The sequence below is a fragment of the Peromyscus maniculatus genome, chromosome 7 (genome assembly GCF_049852395.1).
Source record: "Peromyscus maniculatus bairdii isolate BWxNUB_F1_BW_parent chromosome 7, HU_Pman_BW_mat_3.1, whole genome shotgun sequence".
NCBI lineage: Eukaryota > Metazoa > Chordata > Mammalia > Rodentia > Cricetidae > Peromyscus > Peromyscus maniculatus.
Genome location: NC_134858.1, coordinates 62,644,459 through 62,663,086, shown reverse-complemented (window position 1 = coordinate 62,663,086; position 18,628 = coordinate 62,644,459). Strand labels below are relative to the sequence as shown.

At 48.4% G+C, this 18,628-nt stretch overlaps 1 protein-coding gene across 2 annotated transcripts in view; it reads right to left on the bottom strand.

The window, feature by feature from the left end:
- Parp16 (poly(ADP-ribose) polymerase family member 16) overlaps positions 1-9,930 on the bottom strand; it is a 34,729-nt gene extending 24,799 nt beyond the window's left edge. The window contains exon 1 of one of the 2 annotated variants that reach the window (XM_042281136.2): positions 9,429-9,930. In XM_042281136.2, the coding sequence (XP_042137070.1) occupies positions 9,429-9,602 (174 nt within the window). In that variant the 5' untranslated portion in view covers positions 9,603-9,930. The remainder of the gene's footprint in view (positions 1-9,428) is intronic. The other variant, XM_076576523.1, reaches the window with a different exon arrangement.
- Positions 9,931-18,628: the final 8,698 nt, after the last annotated feature.

Below are 18,628 nucleotides of genomic sequence, written 5' to 3'. Positions count from 1 at the left end.
TAAAAAACCGGACACAGACCCCCACCCTCTCTCTCTCTCTCTCTGTACCTGCTCCCACCATCTTTCTTTCTCTCCAGGCCTGGTCTCCTCCCTCTTATCCCTTCCTTCCTTCCTTCTAATAAAGCTCTTTGTAACTCTGGTAGTCGTGGCCGTGGCCCATGACTTTTCCACCGATAACCAGCGCCACCACCAGCACTATTTACTTATCATCCATCTTTATGGACGATGCCAGACAGACTTTACAAAGAGTTTTGATGCACTCATCTTAAACTCTGTCATATACAAGGAATTGAGTTAATTATCACCAGGAAACCTTTATCCAAATTGTGCTGTGCTTAAATACAGCTAAAATAAACTTCCAGTGTCAGACTCTAGAAGTTTGAACCAACACCAGCTACTGAGTTGTGTTGAACTAGGCTTCTTTCTTGCCTCACACAGACTGGATGACACTCTCCTAGCCCTGGTGTTTGCAAAGACCCCCCCCCCCACAGTACACAGTAATCAGCACAGAGACACACAACTGTACAAGATGAAGAAAGTGTGTCTTTAGAGCACTCAGCCCTAAATGCAATATTTTTTTTAATCAAGCCTCTCCTCTCAAGGCTCAGGGATCTATACAGAAGAGGAAACAGAAAGATGGTTAAAAAACAGAGGTGATGGAAGACTCCAAGGTAAGTGTAAGGATTATGTCACCAGCCTGCGACGGCATCCCAGCCTAAAAAGCAGGTGTACCCTCTGTGCGTTCTCTTTCTTTCTGAACTCTCCCTTCCATTCTCTTCCCTCCACTCGGTCTCTCTCTCTCTCTCTCTCTCTCTCTCTCTCTCTCTCTCTCTCTCTCTCTCTCCCTCCCTCCCTCCCTCCCTCCCTCCCTCTCTCCCTCCCAATAAAGCTCTAGAAAGGTAACCATGGCTTGTGATTCTTCCGATCATCACTCTCCTCCGCCAGCCATGAGCACTGCAGCGTAACCAACAATAAGAGCATCATACAGACACAACAGAGCTGATGCACATATGAACTCAGAGACTGTGACAGCACACACAGGACCAGAATGGATTCAAACCAGACAAAACCTTAGCACAGAGAAAGGAAGTAGACACAAAGTCCCACCCCTAACCAAGAAGTTATTTGCAAATGATACCTGCTGAGAAAGGGAAATTTCCCCCAATTTCACTAGATATACCACACATTCCAGGGAAGGTCCCATGCTCAGGAGCAGTCAGCCAGCACAAAATGGACCCCATATTTTTTGTATGCATTTTTCATTTTTGTCTGGTTGTGGATTTGTTTTGTTTTTCTTTTTTTTGAGACAGGGTTTCTCTGTGTAGCTTTGCGCTTTTCCTGGAACTCACTTTGTAAACTAGGCTGGACTTGAACTCACAGAGATCCACCTGCCTCTGCCTCTGCCTCCTGAGTGCTGGGATTAAAGGCATGCGACACTGCCGCCCGGTTTGTTTTGTTTTGTTTTTCAAGGCAGGGTTTCTCTGTGTAACGATGCTGGCTGTCCTGGAACTCACTCTGTAGACCAGGCTGTTCTCGAACTCACAGATATATGCCTGCCTCGGCCTCCGGAGTGCTGAGACTATAGGTGTGCGCCACCACCCAGCCTGTTTGTTCTGACCTTTGGGTTTTTGTTTTTTGTTGCTTTAATATTCATTTTTATTTTATGTGCATTGGAGTTTTTGCCTGCATGTGTGTTGCTATGAGCCACAGCAGAAATATGAAGCAGAAATTCAGCTGATTATGGCAACGATGTATCTGGAAAAATCAAGGAATTCTTTTGGAGGATTAAGCTAAATCTCAGGGAGTGTTTGGTGATATTCGGGTTTTAATATATCAGTATCAGCTATCTTCTGCTATGAATTTCGTGTGCACTCATAACTTCCCCAAGAACTTTTTTTTTAAACATTTTCTAATTAATTTAGCTTTTATTTGCATTGGTATTTGGCCCGCATGTGTGTCTGCACGAGGGTGTCAGATCTTGGAGTTAGAGACAGTTGTTAGTTGCCATGTGGGTGCTGAGAGTTGAACCGTGGTCCTCTGGAAGAGCACTCTTACCTACTGAACCATCTCCCCACCACAAGAACTTCCAACAGTGTATCTTATCTGAACTACTTCTCAGGCATCCTAGGCCAGAATGGCAAACAGACCTCCTGCTGATCTGAACTAAGTGAAGCACCCTTACAGAGACACTGCCTCACACAGCTTTGTTTCTTTGTTGTGCAAATAGAGCTCAGACCCTCCTTCCTCTCACAGCCCAAGTGGCATTCCAGAGCATCTGACTCAGAACCAAAGGGTTTTTTGCATACCAGGTGCAAGGAGACTTCGAGGCAGTTTTCCCAGCTCGGAGCAGAGTTGCCCCGCCCGACCAGAAAAGCGGAGGTTTTGAGGATGGTGGGTGGATTGGGTCGGAAGAGTAGGAGGGAAGGGACGAACATGGATGGAGGGACGGAGGACGAAGATGAGGTCGAGAGCAAAAGAGCTTAGTTGGGACTAGGACAATGAGAGGACAGGAAGAGAAGGGACGGAGAGGAGCTGAGTGTGAGAATAACTGAAGCTGTGTCTGGGAATGAAGTGGACAGAGGAAAGAGCAGGGTGTACATTGATTCATCCCCTCAGATTACTCCTGGTGTTCACAGTGTCTTCCCCAGGGCTCTGGGAGAAATCCCCTCAGGGCGGCCCCCGAGGAAATTCCGATAGTATGTTGGGTCCCTTAGAACTTCAGTTATACACAGTTGTGAGCTGCCATGTGGGTTCTGGGGCTCGAACCTGTGTCCTCCCCAAGAGCAAACCGCTGCTCTTAACCACCAAGCCATCTCTCCAGCCCCATTATTTATTTATTTTTTTCTGAAAGAGAAAGAACATGAAGTTGAGTAAGTAGAGAGGTGAGGAGAATTGGGGAAGAGTTAGGAAAAGGAAAGAATATGATTAAAATAGATTGTATGTAAAAAAAAATTAAAATAAAATAATTAAACTAGTAAACAAATCTCAAAAACATAACAAAGGAACTAGAATTGTAGCTCAGTTGGTTGAAGCACAAAACCCTGGGCCCCTGGGGCACGTAAACTGTGTGTGGTAATCCCTGGGATCCTAGCACTCGGGACATAGAAGGACCAGGAAGTTGAAGACTGGCCTCAGTTACATAGGTTCCATAGCAAGCTGGAGGCCAGCCTGGGCTACATGAGACCTGTCTCAAAGGAAGAGAGTGGGAAGGGAGGGAGAGAGAAAGAGAGATGAGAGACAGGGAGGGGAAGAAGGAAATATGGACTCTGCATCTTAGGAGGAACCCCAGTGGTCTCCAGGCACAGGCAGCAGTCTAGGAAGGCCCTTTCTGGAACTAGCTGTGGGCATCACTGATTCTCAGGCAACAGAATGTGAGTCAACTTATGGCTGCTACTTCTAGAACTGACCTGTGGAAGCTTTCTGTTCAGCAAATGAAGGAGACAGGCCTGATGACCTGAGTTCCACCCCCGGGACCCACATGGAAGGAGAGAACAAACTTTCCCAGTTGCCTGTCCTCTGACCTTTGAACACACCCACCCACACAAACAAGTAAACAAACAAATACATAAACATCCCAACACTAGGCTGGGGCTGTAATTCAACTGCTACACTGTGACTGTCCAGCACGCATGAAGCCCCGGGTTGGGTCTCCAGCACTGGTTAAACCATCATCATCATCATCATCATCATCATCATCATCATCATCACCAACCACTCTACTGCTCACCATACTTACTAGGATGGTTAAAAGGCAGTGGCTGGGGCTGGAGAGATGGCTCAGAGGTTAAGAGCACTGGCTGCTCTTCCAGAGGTCCTGAGTTCAATTCCCAGCACCCACATGGTGGCTCACAACCACCTGTAATGAGATCTGGTGCCCTCTTCTGGCCTGCAGGCAGAACACTGTATACATAATAAATAAATAATTCTAAAAAAAGGACGTGGACCTGAGCAAGGACACGTCCCCCATCCTCCACAGGCGAGACATCTTCCCCAGCCCTCACACTGTGCCGTATCTGTGTCTGTACCAAGCCTTTGGGAGCTGCGTCATCATTTTGTTCCCCCTACTCTTCATACACATCTTTGAGTGGAGCAGTTTAATAAAGCAGTAATGTGAGGGTTGGGGCTGTCACTCGATGGTAGAGCACTTGCTTGGCATGCTGAAAGCCCTGAGTTTGGTCCCCAACACTGGGGATATTGGGTTAATCTGAAAGACTAAGAACTACACTTACAAATATCAAGTATTACCACCAGGTGTGATGGTACATCACATTCGAGAGGCAGAGACAGGCAGTTCTGTGAGTTTGAGGCCAGCCTGGTCTACAAATAGAGTTCTAGGACAGCCAGGGCTGTGTTATGGTATTTACCTAAAGCATTTTTATTAGACAAGACCAAATCTAAACGCTATAATTTTCTCCCAATCCAGCACCTGAGTATTTGTGGAAACCCCCAAATCAACTGACAGGAAAATTCAAATGCTACATCTAATCTACAAACAACAACCAGAAGCCCAATGCTTGGGCTACACTGCTCGATTAAACCACATGCTGTAAGGATGACGGCACCCAGGCATCGGGGTGTGGTTCAGGGTTTGGTTCAGCTTCCTGGATGACTTCAGTGTCACACAAGGTTGAGAGCCTGGAGAAAGTGGTCTAGCCAGTGAAGGTCAATACTCTATTTCTCATCTGGAAATAAGCACAAGCCTTTCCCACAAAGCTCCATCCGCTGCCTTGACCCAGCAACACCATGCCTCAAGAGTTTGTCCTCAGAAGACAATGTAAACAATTATTAACATAAAAGGGTGTTTACTGTGGCTTTCTTTGTGAGGGCCATTGTCTTAGCTAGGGTTTCTTTTTTTTTTTTTCTTTTTTGGTTTTTTCGAGGCAGGGTTTCTCTGTGTAGCTTTGTGCCTTTCCTGGAACTCACTTGGTAGCCCAGGCTGGCCTCGAACTCACAGAGATCCGCCTGCCTCTGCCTCCCGAGTGCTGGGATTAAAGGCGTGCGCCACCACCGCCCGGCCTTTAGCTAGGGTTTCTATTGCTGTGAAGAGACACTATGACCACGGGTAACTCCTGCAAAGGAAAACTTTTAATTGGGGTGGCTGGCTTATAGCTCAGAGGTTCAGTCCATTATCATCATGGTGGGACACGGTAGTGTGCAGGCAGACGTGGTGCTGGAGAATTAGCTGAGAGTCCCAGGAAGTGGTCAGAGACACTGGGTGGTATCTTGAACATACCTGAGACCTCAAAGCCTGCCCCCACAATGACACACTTCCTCAGACAAGGCCACACCTACTCCAACAAAGCCACATCTCCTAATAGTGCCAATCCCTTTGGGGGCCATTTTCTTTCAAACCACCACAGCCATTTTTAAAAGTTGTGAAAGAAGCAAGCATAGTAGTGCTCACCTGTGATCCCAAGTACTCAGAAGTCTGAGGCAGGAGGATTCCAAATTCCAGATCAGTCTGGGCTTAAAAATCAAACAAACAAACAAACAAAAACTGGGCATGTAGCTTAGTTGACAGAGTATCTGCCTAACAAATACCAGCTCCTGGGGTTTGATCCTCAGCATCACATTGAAGGGGTGGTGGAGTAGGGGTGGGTGGGTGGCTCAGTGGATAGGGTATTTGCTACGCAGGCAGAAGGACCAGAGTTTGAATCCCTAAAACCCATACAACAAAGCTGGTAGGTGTGTGGGCCAGCTACAATCCGGGCACTCTGGCTAGCTAGACTAGCTGGAATTGGCAAGTTTCAGGTTCTGTGAGAAATCCTGCCTCAATAAACAGAGTGATGGAGAAGACACCAGATATAAGCTTCAGGTCTCCACACCAGTGCGCGCGTATACACACACACACACACACACACACACACACACACACATACACACACACACACACGAGCCAACACACAGTCAAATACACACAAAAAAATGCAAAATAAATAATAAAATACCTCCAGGGTTAGGACTGTCTGCTCTAAGTGGGCCAGAGAACAAGGAAAACTTTCATCTGAGTCTTACAGGAGAAGGAGTTTCCAGGGCACAGAGCAGAAATGGTATCAGGAGGGCTCCAGGCACTGAAAACCTTTTTTAATTAATTAATTTTGGGGGGTGGAGTCTAACTGGCTATCCTGGAACTCACTAGATAAACCAACCTGTCCTCAAAACTCACAGAGGTCAGCCTGCTCTGCCTCCAGCAGTGTGTGTGTGTGTGTGTGTGTGTGTGTGTGTGTGTGTGTGTGTGTTTCATATGTGTGCCACAGTGACTGTGGAGGTCAGAGGACAACTTGCAGGAGTCAGTTCTCTCCTTCCGCTCTGAGTTCTAGGGACCAAGCCCAGGTCATCGGCCTGTGCAGCAAGCACCTTTACCCAGGCAGCCTGCCAGCTCCACCCTGCCATTTTAACAAGCCCCAAGGTGATGATGACTGGGATGCCAGTGTGGATTTCCGTCCCAAACACCCTGAAGCATGGGAAGCCTGGAGTCAATTCAGAGGAGGCATCACCAGCTACCTCCCACTCCGACAAAGGGTCTGTGGTCTAACAGAAAACCAGAACAAAGGCTGAATAGTTGTTACAGCCAGTGATGAGGGCTGATGGAAAATGGTAACTGCAAGTTTGGAGAAAAAAAAGGCAAAAAAGGACCAGGAAATCCCAAGAGGGCTATAGATTCTCTGGCCTGATAAGGCTTATGAAACCCCTGTGCCAAGGAACAAAGTCAGGGACTCAGCCTGTACAATCAGCACATACTCAGTTAGATTCCTCCAATCTGGGTAAGGACCTCCCAGGCCAGGCCCAACAGTGAAAATCTGGCTGGGACAAAGAACTGGCCAGGTGGTGGTGGCACACGTCTTTAATCCCAGCACTTGGCAGGCAGAGCCAGGCAGATCTCTATGAGTTTGAGGCCAGCCTGGGCTACCAAGTGAGTTCCAGGACAGCCAGGGCGACACAGAGAGACCCTGTCTTGAAAAACAAAACAAAAATCAAAGAACTAAGTTAACATAGAAATGTTCTCAAAACAAGGCACCTCAGATAACTGAGAGCTTTGGGGACAGTGGCAGGGTAAGGCCAGACCCTGCCTAATGCCAGGAACTTGGTTTATCAAAGGGTTCTCTAGCAGGCAACAGTCAACAAAACAATTCAAACCAGAGGTTTGAATTCAAACTAATTGTCCAAAGCTACAACACATGTAGTAACACCTAGGCCTGTGGAGAAAAGTAACTATAAATGGCCAAAAGTAGCAAACACTCATATTACTTTCCAAATCCAAATGCTTTCAGCAAGAAAATGAGGGATTAAAAACAAAACAAAACAAAAAAAACAGCTTCCTAAGTTACCTTCTTCAGATAACCACAAAATGATCCAGAAGGCCAGATCCAGAATGGGCTTGCTTTTCTTTGAAAATTAGCCTTTGAAGTCACTTGACCTATAAATATCTGTTGTCAAGCTTAAGTATGTTTTGTGCCCAAGTCCCTTACATCACAAACTCAAAAAAGGGAATACCAGAGCTTTGCGGAACAAACCATGGTGGAAGTCAATTTGCCTGTTTCCTTGATGTCCCACTTCCTGCCCCCTAACCGGCCTGGACATTGTGGCCGAGACCCAGACATCCTCCACACACGGGAGGATGGGGAGCGCCAGGTGGAGCCAGAAGGCTCACCCCTTGTTTGTTGCTTGACCTCTAAGGAAAAAAAAAAAAGCAAAGGGGGAACCCAGTACTCACGACCTCATCGGAGATGGTGCTACAAACTGAATGTCCATTCTGAACATTTCTTTCATCGATGAACATGGTTCATTACATTAGTTAATGTCCTAGAACTGGAAAGGTTATGCATTCCTAACAGGGATTCAACCCCGTGATGATGAATTACCTTTTATTATACATTGAGTTGGGGTCCTAATACTTTGTAGGTGGATTTTTGTATTTAAAAAACTTTTTTTTTAACGTATGGGTGTTTTACCTGCATGTATGTCTGAGTACCATGTGCATTCCTGGTGCTGGCAGAGGCCAGACGAGAGTCTGGGACCCTCTGGAACTAGAGTTAGATGGTTATGAAACACCATGTGGGTGCTGGGAATTGAACCCGAGACCTCTGGAAGAGCAGCCAGTGTTCTCGCCCTCTGAATCATGTCCCTAGTCCCGGATTTTTGCATTTACACTCGGGAATGGCATTGCTCAATAATTTTCCTGTACTACCCTCATGAGATTTAATACCAATCGCATGCCAGCCTCTTTTTCTTTCCTAGTGTCTTGCTTTATTTGAGATAGTATTATGTAGTCCAGGCTGTACAGAAAACTCAACATGAGGCTGACCCTGAATTATTACTGATCTTACGGCTTCCACCTCCCAGGTGCTGGGATTACAGGTGTCTGCCTGCCACCACATCTCACTACATATCAGTATGTCGGAAGAATTTCTATGAGACTGCATGTCGGTATCACCCCTACATTTGAAAGAGCGCTCATCAATGAAGCAGCTAGGCTCAAAGGTTTGTTTGCTGGTTTCTTTTTGTAGCCCAGGCTAGCCTCAAATTTGTGCTCTACCTCATCCTTCTGAGTGCTGAAATTGTAAGTGTACACACCACTACCAGAGACTTTATATTTTCTTTACTGAGTCAATTTTGGCGAGTTACACCTTCCCAGGTAATTCCAAATATTTGGATTACAAGGATAGCTGACATCTGGAATACTGGACCTTCAAGAAATGATATGCCTAGGACGATGGGCGGTGATATCAGGCCTTTAATCGCAGCACTCGGGAGGCAGAGGCAGGCAGATCTCTGTGAGTTCGAGGCCATTCTTGTCCACAGAGAGTTCCAGGACAGGCTCGAAAGCTACACAGCAAAACCTTGTCTTGAGAAAAACAACAACAACAAAACAACAACAACAACAACAAAACAAAACAAAAAAACGGTATGCCTTATAGGCCAGGCATAGTGTTGAAGCCTGTAATCCCCGCACTCAGAATTATAAATCATCAGAAATTAACAATACATATGTGCACTGTGTGTGACAGTTTATAGTTTATGTAAGAACTGTTCCTATGTAACTTTTATCTGAAGAGCAAAGTCTAGCTGCTTGCAAAGGGAGGGGCAACTTCCTAGCTAGGCAGAGCAGCTGGTTGAGATCAACGCCCCTTTGGGGACACACTGGAGCATTTCGTGGAGGACTATACAGCTATTCCTCCGGTCACTCCTGGGAGTCACTAACTGACACGAGGAAGCAGCCACCAAATGACTTGGCAGTGTGTGTCTACACGAGGGTGTTTAGGAGTGTGTTCTTGCTGGTGGGAGCCTTCCCCAAGGCCAGGCTGGGAATGGGAAGTCCAAGGGACCGGCGTGTTTTCTAACACGGGTGGCGCTGCCGCTGCCTGCTGCTCCACGGGGCCACTTGGCCCGGGGTTGCGGCGAGCAACGCTGGATCAGGGCGCACTCACCAGGGCCTCGAAGTCCTTACAGTCCTGGCGGGCGTAGGAGGCGGGGAAGGGCCGCAGCACCGAGTCCCGCTTGTAGCTCTGCAGCGCCGAGGCGAAGAGGCTGCAGCGGAGGTCCGCGGCCAGCACGTCGCGGCTCGCCGCTTCCCTGGCTGCCGCCCTGTTGGAGAGCTGCATCCCGGGCTCGCGGCGCGTGGCCGGGGGAGACCAGGCGGGGCAGCCCGGGGCCTGGGCCCGGGGGACCGCGGACCGTCAGCCGCCGGGTTTCCCAGCCCCGGGGGTGGAGCTAAACAAAGGGGGGGGGTGACAAGATGACAGTGGTAAGAACGCGGCTGACGAGCGTCCTCTGCAGGACACTAGGCTCGATCGCTCCGTGCGGCGAACACGAGGTCTGGAGAACTGCTTCTCGGACCCCTGACCTGGAGGAGCCCCTATGGCACCCGGCGGGGGGCAGCACCCCGGGCACCCGGGCCGACCCGGCCTGCCCGCCCCACTGCCTGCACCCACGGCCTACCTCCCCGCCTGCCGCTCTCCCGCCGCTCCGCCCACCCGGCCCAGGCCCGCCCCTTCCCGCGCCCTGACCTGCGGCGCTCAGCTCGCGCCCACCCACCGCTTCCCGAGGATCCCAGCTGCCCAGGGTGCGGGACAAAGGTGCCCCTGCGGCCAACAGTCACCCTCACGGCAGCCCCAGGTGGAAACCGTTCCGGGGCCCGCCCCGGGGCCTGGCCTTTGTCCTGACTCTGCGGGTGGAGCCTGCCTCTCTCACCTTGGGAATTGCCACCTGTTGAATAAAATCGGTTCCCTCCCGGAGCTGACGCGCTGCGAAGAAGGAGCCACTTGACACCCCGGGAAACTGAGGCTCCGGGGGAGGCAATACTTTCTCAAGACACTATAGCCAACGCAAAGTCCTTACAGCCTCCGGAATTCTCTCAACTGCTTAAATGTCTGACCTCGGATCTCCCGAGATCCTCCTGCTTTGAAGGCCTCTAACAGGAAGCCTGGGTAAAGAGACACTGGAGGGCAGAGGGAACAGTGACTTGTCCCCAGGAAGGGAAAAGACCGGACTCCAAGATGACTCAGCGGCTGGACGGGAAAGGCATTGGATGCCACTCCTGACGACCTGAGTTCAATCCCAGGATCCCACCTGGTAAAGGCGAGAACGGACTCCAGCAATTTGTCGGGTGATTTCCACGCGTGTCCTCAAGGCTCAAGAATGTCCACACTCAAACATATACACAAAATAAGTAAATGTAAGACAAACAGACTGCCACCACTTTTCCCTACTCGAGACTTTTCTAGGAAAACAAAACTGGTCTTCTGATCACATAGAAATATACGCACAAGTCTAAACTGAATTATTAAACCAAAAAATAGTCCCCTTTAACAACCACACACACGCTGGGTGTAGTAGCACACGCTTTGTGAGGCAGAGACAAGGGGATCTCCGTGAATTCCAGGCCAGTCTGGCCTAAATGTCCAGTTCCAGGACAGCCAGGACTATAAAGAGAGACTTTGTCTCAACATAAATAATAATTAACATAAATAATAACTTAAAAAATTAAAATGCCACAAACAGCACTGAGGAGATGCCTCAGTGGGTAAGAACACTTGCTCCTCAAGTGACCTGAGTTCAAACGCCCAGCACAACACTACAGCAGAGTGTGGCCGTGGCTGTGGACAGGAGGAATTCTGGGGCTTGCTAGCTGCTGGACTAGCTCCAGGTTCAGTGACACCCTATCTCAATGGACTAGGGTGGTAGTGATAGACCTGGTCACTTCCTCCTCTGGCCTCCACTTCCATGAGTGCAAAAACTCACACACCAAAATGGGGGGCAGAGAGGGGCTGGGGAGATGACTTAGTGAGAAAAGTACCTGCTGCCCAGCCTGATGACCTGAGAATAATCCTTCTTACCCCATGGTGGAACGAGAGAGACTCCAACACATACGCAAACATTAAAAACAAAAACAAAACCCTAACCAAACGTATTAATTAAATAATGTAAATAAACATACACATACGGTCACTTTGCTCTCTCCGAGAAATAAACCCCTTCCTTGGGCATTCAGGCGGGGCTGTACTCTGTGCTCATCAAACTCTGGGTGGGGGAAGGCAGACAGGACTACCTCTCCAGACCCCACAGAGCCTCCCAGGTCAGGCAATGGGTGCAGGCTACCCCCAGGAGTCCTCCTGATAACAGTTGTCCTAAGGCCTGGGCTAATCCAGAATCACCAAAATGTCTGAGAGTTTCATGGCCTCAAATAAAACCCCTCGAGCCCCCAAAGTCCTGGGGTCCCGTGAAGCACCAGAAACGCTAAGGTAGCTGCTGCACATCTGGAGTGCAGTGGACGAACCTCATCCTGGGAAAACCTGACCTTCACTCCTGCCAGGTAAGTATAATAAAAGTAATTTTTTTTATTTATTTATTTTTATTTATTTGTTTTGCCTGCATGGATGTCTGTGTGAGGGAATCAGATCTTGGAGTTACAGACAGTTGTGAGCTGCCATGTGGGTGCTGGGAATTGAACCCCGGTCCTCCAGAAGAGCAGTCGGTGCTCTTAACCACTGAGCCATCTCTCCAGCCCAATAAACGTAATTTTTAAAACATTAATGAGGGCTGGAGAAATGGCTCAATGGTTAAGAGCATTGGCTGCTTTTCCAGAGGTCCTGAGTTCCCAGCAACCACATGGTGGCTCACAACCATCTAATGAGATCTGGTGCCCTCTTCTGGCCTGCAGGGATGCATGCAGGCAGAACACTGTACACATAATAAAGAAATAAATCTTTAAAAAAAAAAAAAAATTAATGAAGGGCCAGACGGATGGCTCAGCAATTCAAAGAGCTTCCTGTTTTTCAAGAGGACCTGAATTCAGTGCCCAGAACCCACAGTTGGTAACTCCACTTCCATGGGATCCAACACTTGCCCTCCATGGTCACTGCACTCCTGTGTGGAGTGCACATGTTAATTATGTGAAGACACACATAATTAAAAATGAAGGAGCTGGAGAGATGGCTCAGTGGTTAAGAGCATTGGCTGTGCACCCAGAGGACCCAGGTTCAGTTTCTAGCACCCACACGGCAGCTCACAGCCCTCTGTAACTGCAGTCCCAGGTGATCCAATGCCGTCTTCTTTGGGCACCAGGAAAGCATGTAGCACACAAACACAATTCAGGAAAAACACCCATGCGCATAAACTATTTTTAAAAATAATCTTTACAATTCTTTTAGAAATAAAAAATACCGCTGGGCAGTGCTGGTGCACACCTTTAATTGCAGCACTCAGAAGGCAGAGGCAGACGGATCTCTGAGTTTGAGGCCAGCCTGGTCTATAGAGTGAATTCCAGGACAGCCAGGGCCATAGAGAAACCCTGTCTTGAAAAACAAAAACACAACAAAACAAAAAAGTAAAAAAAAATTAAATTAAATAAATAAAAAACACTAATTAAACAGAGAACAAGTATATGCTTACAGTTTTGGTCTATTAATTTTGTTTTTTGTTTTTTGAGACAGGGTCTCTGTGTAGTTTTGGTGCCTGTTCTGGATCTTACTCTGTAGCCCAGGCTGGCCTCGAACTCACAGAGTTCCGCCTGCCTCTGCATCCTGAGTGCCGGGATTAAAGGCGTGTGCCACCATACCCAGCAACAACGCGTTTATGAACTTTTCATTTGTTTTCTTTTTGGTCTTACTCTGTAACCCAGGCTGGCCTGGAACTATGTGGCCCATACTGACCTTGAACAAAATAACTTTTCTCTCTCGTGATACACTCTATTTGATGTGACATTGTCCTTGGACAGGCCTTCCCGTCTTTAATCCTAATTCCTTCGGCTCCTTGTTTACAGCAGTGACTTTGAAGGCTGCGTCTGTCGAATTTGACCTCTGCCCGCTTGCGCAGGCGGTCTCTGCTGCCTGCTTTCGTTTGCTTTTCACTGCGTGAGTCATATTTTCCTGTTTCTTTCCATGCCTTGTGATTTCTGTTGTTTTGGAGAAAGGGCGTTTTAGAGAATATACTGCTGCTTGTTCTCCTATTTCTGGAGCGTATGATTATTGTCTGCTTGTTTATTTATTTGGTGATGTCAATGGAGGGAATCAAATCCATGTCACTCCTTCAGTGCCTCTAAAGTTGCCACTCATGCTACACATCAGGGAGTATGTTCACAGTGACTGTAGAGGGTGTGCTCACACTGACTGTAGTGTTCACAGTGACTGTAGAGGGTGTGTTCACAGTGACTGTAGAGGGTGTGTTCACAGTGACTGCAGAGGGTGTGTTCACAGTGATTGTAGAGGGTGTGTTCACAGTGACTGTAGTGTTCACAGTGACTGTAGAGGGTGTGTTCACAGTGACTGTAGAGGGTGTGCTCACAGTGACTGTAGAGGGTGTGTTCACAGTGACTGTAGAGGGTGTGTTCACAGTGACTGTAGAGGGTGTGTTCACAGTGACTGTAGAGGGTGTGTTCACAGTGATTGTAGAGGGTGTGTTCACACTGACTGTAGTGTTCACAGTGACTGTAGAGGGTGTGTTCACAGTGACTGTAGTGTTCACAGTGACTGTAGAGGGTGTGTTCACAGTGACTGTAGAGGGTGTGCTCACAGTGACTGTAGAGGGTGTGTTCACAGTGACTGTAGAGGGTGTGTGTGTTCACAGTGACTGTAGAGGGTGTGTTCACGGTGACTGTAGAGGGTGTGTTCACAGTGACTGTAGAGGGTGTGCTCACAGTGACTGTAGAGGGTGTGTTCACAGTGACTGTAGAGGGTGTGTTCACAGTGACTGTAGAGGGGGGGTGTGTTCACAGTGACTGTAGAGGGTGTGTTCACAGTGACTGTAGAGGGTGTGTTCACAGTGACTGTAGAGGGGGGGTGTGTTCACAGTGACTGTAGAGGGTGTGTTCACAGTGACTGTAGAGGGTGTGTTCACAGTGACTGTAGAGGGTGTGTTCACAGTGACTGTAGAGGGTGTGTTCACAGTGACTGTAGAGGGTGTGTTCACAGTGACTGTAGTGTTCACAGTGACTGTAGAGGGTGTGTTCACAGTGACTGTAGAGGGTGTGTTCACAGTGACTGTAGAGGGTGTGTTCACAGTGACTGTAGTGTTCACAGTGACTGTAGAGGGTGTGTTCACAGTGACTGTAGTGTTCACAGTGACTGTAGAGGGTGTGTTCACAGTGACTGTAGAGGGTGTGTTCACGGTGACTGTAGAGGGTGTGTTCACGGTGACTGTAGAGGGTGTGTTCACAGTGACTGTAGTGTTCACAGTGACTGTAGAGGGTGTGTTCACAGTGACTGTAGAGGGTGTGTTCACGGTGACTGTAGAGGGTGTGTTCACAGTGACTGTAGAGGGTGTGTTCACAGTGACTGTAGAGGGTGTGTTCACAGTGACTGTAGTGTTCACAGTGACTGTAGAGGGTGTGTTCACAGTGACTGTAGAGGGTGTGTTCACGGTGACTGTAGAGGGTGTGTTCACAGTGACTGTAGAGGGTGTGTTCACAGTGACTGTAGAGGGTGTGTTCACAGTGACTGTAGTGTTCACAGTGACTGTAGAGGGTGTGTTCACAGTGACTGTAGTGTTCACAGTGACTGTAGAGGGTGTGTTCACAGTGACTGTAGTGTTCACAGTGACTGTAGAGGGTGTGTTCACAGTGACTGTAGTGTTCACAGTGACTGTAGAGGGTGTGTTCACAGTGACTGTAGTGTTCACAGTGACTGTAGAGGGTGTGTTCACAGTGACTGTAGAGGGTGTGTTCACACTGACTGTAGAGGGTGTGTTCACAGTGACTGTAGAGGGTGTGTTCACAGTGACTGTAGAGGGTGTGTTCACAGTGACTGTAGAGGGTGTGTTCACGGTGACTGTAGAGGGTGTGTTCACAGTGACTGTAGAGGGGGGGTGTGTTCACAGTGACTGTAGAGGGTGTGTTCAAGGTGACTGAAGAGGGTGTGTTCACAGTGACTGTAGAGGGTGTGTTCACACTGACTGTAGAGGGTGTGTTCACAGTGACTGTAGAGGGTGTGTTCACAGTGACTGTAGAGGGTGTGTTCACATGACTGTAGAGGGTGTGTTCACAGTGACTGTAGAGGGTGTGTTCACAGTGACTGTAGAGGGTGTGTTCACGGTGACTGTAGAGGGTGTGTTCACAGTGACTGTAGAGGGTGTGTTCACACTGACTGTAGAGGGTGTGTTCACAGTGACTGTAGTGCTCACGGTGACTGTAGAGGGTGTGTTCACAGTGACTGTAGAGGGTGTGTTCACAGTGACTGTAGAGGGTGTGGTGACTGTAGAGGGTGTGTTCACAGTGACTGTAGAGGGTGTGTTCACAGTGACTGTAGAGGGTGTGTTCACAGTGACTGTAGTGTTCACAGTGACTGTAGAGGGTGTGTTCACAGTGACTGTAGAGGGTGTGTTCACGGTGACTGTAGAGGGTGTGTGTTCACGGTGACTGTAGAGGGTGTGTTCACAGTGACTGTAGAGGGTGTGTTCACAGTGACTGTAGAGGGTGTGTTCACGGTGACTGTAGAGGGTGTGTGTTCACGGTGACTGTAGAGGGTGTGTTCACAGTGACTGTAGAGGGTGTGTGTTCACAGTGACTGTAGAGGGTGTGTTCACAGTGACTGTAGAGGGTGTGTTCACAGTGACTGTAGAGGGTGTGTTCACAGTGACTGTAGTGTTCACAGTGACTGTAGAGGGTGTGTTCACAGTGACTGTAGTGTTCACAGTGACTGTAGAGGGTGTGTTCACAGTGACTGTAGAGGGTGTGTTCACAGTGACTGTAGTGTTCACAGTGACTGTAGAGTGTGTGTTCACAGTGACTGTAGTGTTCACAGTGACTGTAGAGGGTGTGCTCACAGTGACTGTAGTGTTCACAGTGACTGTAGAGGGTGTGCTCACAGTGACTGTAGAGGGTGTGTTCACGGTGACTGTAGAGGGTGTGTTCACAGTGACTGTAGAGGGTGTGTTCACACTGACTGTAGAGGGTGTGTTCACAGTGACTGTAGTGCTCACGGTGACTGTAGAGGGTGTGTTCACAGTGACTGTAGAGGGTGTGTTCACACTGACTGTAGAGGGTGTGTTCACAGTGACTGTAGAGGGTGTGTTCACAGTGACTGTAGAGGGTGTGTTCACGGTGACTGTAGAGGGTGTGTTCACAGTGACTGTAGAGGGTGTGTTCACGGTGACTGTAGAGGGTGTGTTCACAGTGACTGTAGAGGGTGTGTTCACAGTGACTGTAGAGGGTGTGTTCACAGTGACTGTAGTGTTCACAGTGACTGTAGAGGGTGTGTTCACAGTGACTGTAGAGGGTGTGTTCACGGTGACTGTAGAGGGTGTGCTCACAGTGACTGTAGGTGTATGTTCACAGTGACTTTGGCAGTGAGGGTTTTTGTTTGTTCTGTTGGTGTTGGTTTGTTGTTGTTGTTGTTGAAGACAAGTTCTCACTATATAGCCCTGACTGGGCTAGAACTTAAGCATGTAGACCAGGCTAGCCTCAAATTCACAGGGATCCTCCTGTCTCTGTTTCCTGAGTATTAGGATTAAAGGCATGTGCCACCCCACCTGACTGGTCTTTTGTTACATGGTTTTGGGTTTCATGAGACAGGGTCTCATTCTACATAGGCTGTCCTTGAACTCTGTTCAGCCAAGGTTGGCCTTTTCATTCAGCAACCCTCCTGCCTCAGCCTCACAAGTGCTGGGCAGTATATTTTGCAGACCTTTTATGTGTCTTCGTCCCTGGCCACATCCAGTTGGTCAATTCACTCAATACTGTATGATAGCTCAGTTGTTTTGGACTCCTGGGAAGGAACAGTCCCTGAATCAGTGTTCATATGTTGTGACTCTGTTTACTCTCCTGAAAATCTGCAAGCCTATAGATGAGCACATAAAACAAGTGAGATTGTCTGTCTCCCATTTGCCCTTAACCACAACCTCCAGGACAGCCTCACTTTATTTCTCTATTTATTATTATAACCATTGTTGTTATTTTTATTATCATTGTTATTTGCCTTGCTAGGGATTAAATTCAGAGCCTTTCCCATACCAGGAAGGTGTCCTACCACTGAGCCACACAACATCCCAATCTGTTTGCAGGAGGTTTCGCCATGCTTTGTTACATACAGAGTCCATTCCTTTGGGAAACCATTAGTCTTCTCTGGTAGTTAAAGCCTCTGGCCCAGGACTATGGAGACGGGGTGGGGACAATGAGAGGCTTCTTTCTGAGTGGCACTCTTGCTCTGTAGGAAATGTCTGGTAGGGGAACTGGAGGGATGTCTCAGTGGTTACAGACCTGATCTGCAATCATGAAGAGGAGAATTCAGATCCCAGCACCCAAATAACAAGCTGAGGCCCCTCAAATATCTGTAACTCCAGCCCAGAGGGATCTAGTGCCCTGTTCTATCCTCTATGCATGCACAAACACAAATAAAAACATGTCTTTTTAAAATACTTTTAAAATGCTCTAGTGCACGGGGCAGTGGTGGCGCACGCCTTTAATCCCAGCACTTGGGAGGCAGAGCCAGGAGGATCTCTGTGAGTTTGAGCCAGCCTGGTCACACAGCAAGAGCCAGGACAGGCACCAAAGCTACACAGAGAAACCCTTTGGTGTGTGTGTGTGTGTGTGTGTGGGTGCTATAGTGAAAGGAGGAGGGTACAGCAGCATAACCTTGGCTTACTACAACTCAAATTTAGTCCAGGGAGACCTCGAATTGAAAGCAATCCTTCTGCCTCAATCTCCTGAATGCTGGGATTACAGATGTGAGCTACCATGCCTAGCGTTTACTATGCTCCTTAATAAATGTTGTATGTCCTTAGGATTACTGCTAGAGACTGTAAATTGTGTTGAGTGTGACGTATGCAAACACCCATGTACACGCACAAAGGCCAGAGCAGAAGTGTCCTGCTCTATGATGCCTCACCTTATTTCCTTGAGACAGGGTTTTCCACTGGACGTGGAACCAGGCTGGCGGCCAGCAGCCCCTCATGGTGCTGGGGTTATTCCCATACTCACAACCTACTTTTCACATGGGTGCTGGGGATTCAAACCCGGGTCCTCACGCTTACACAGCAGGCACTCTTACCCACCAAGCCGGCTCCCCAACTCCTGTAAATGTTGGGGTTTTTTGTTTGTGTTATTTTCAAGACAGGGTTTCTCTGTGTAGCCCTGGCTGTCCTGAAACTCTCTCTGTAGATCAGACTGGCCTTGAACTCAAAGAGATCCGCCTGCCTC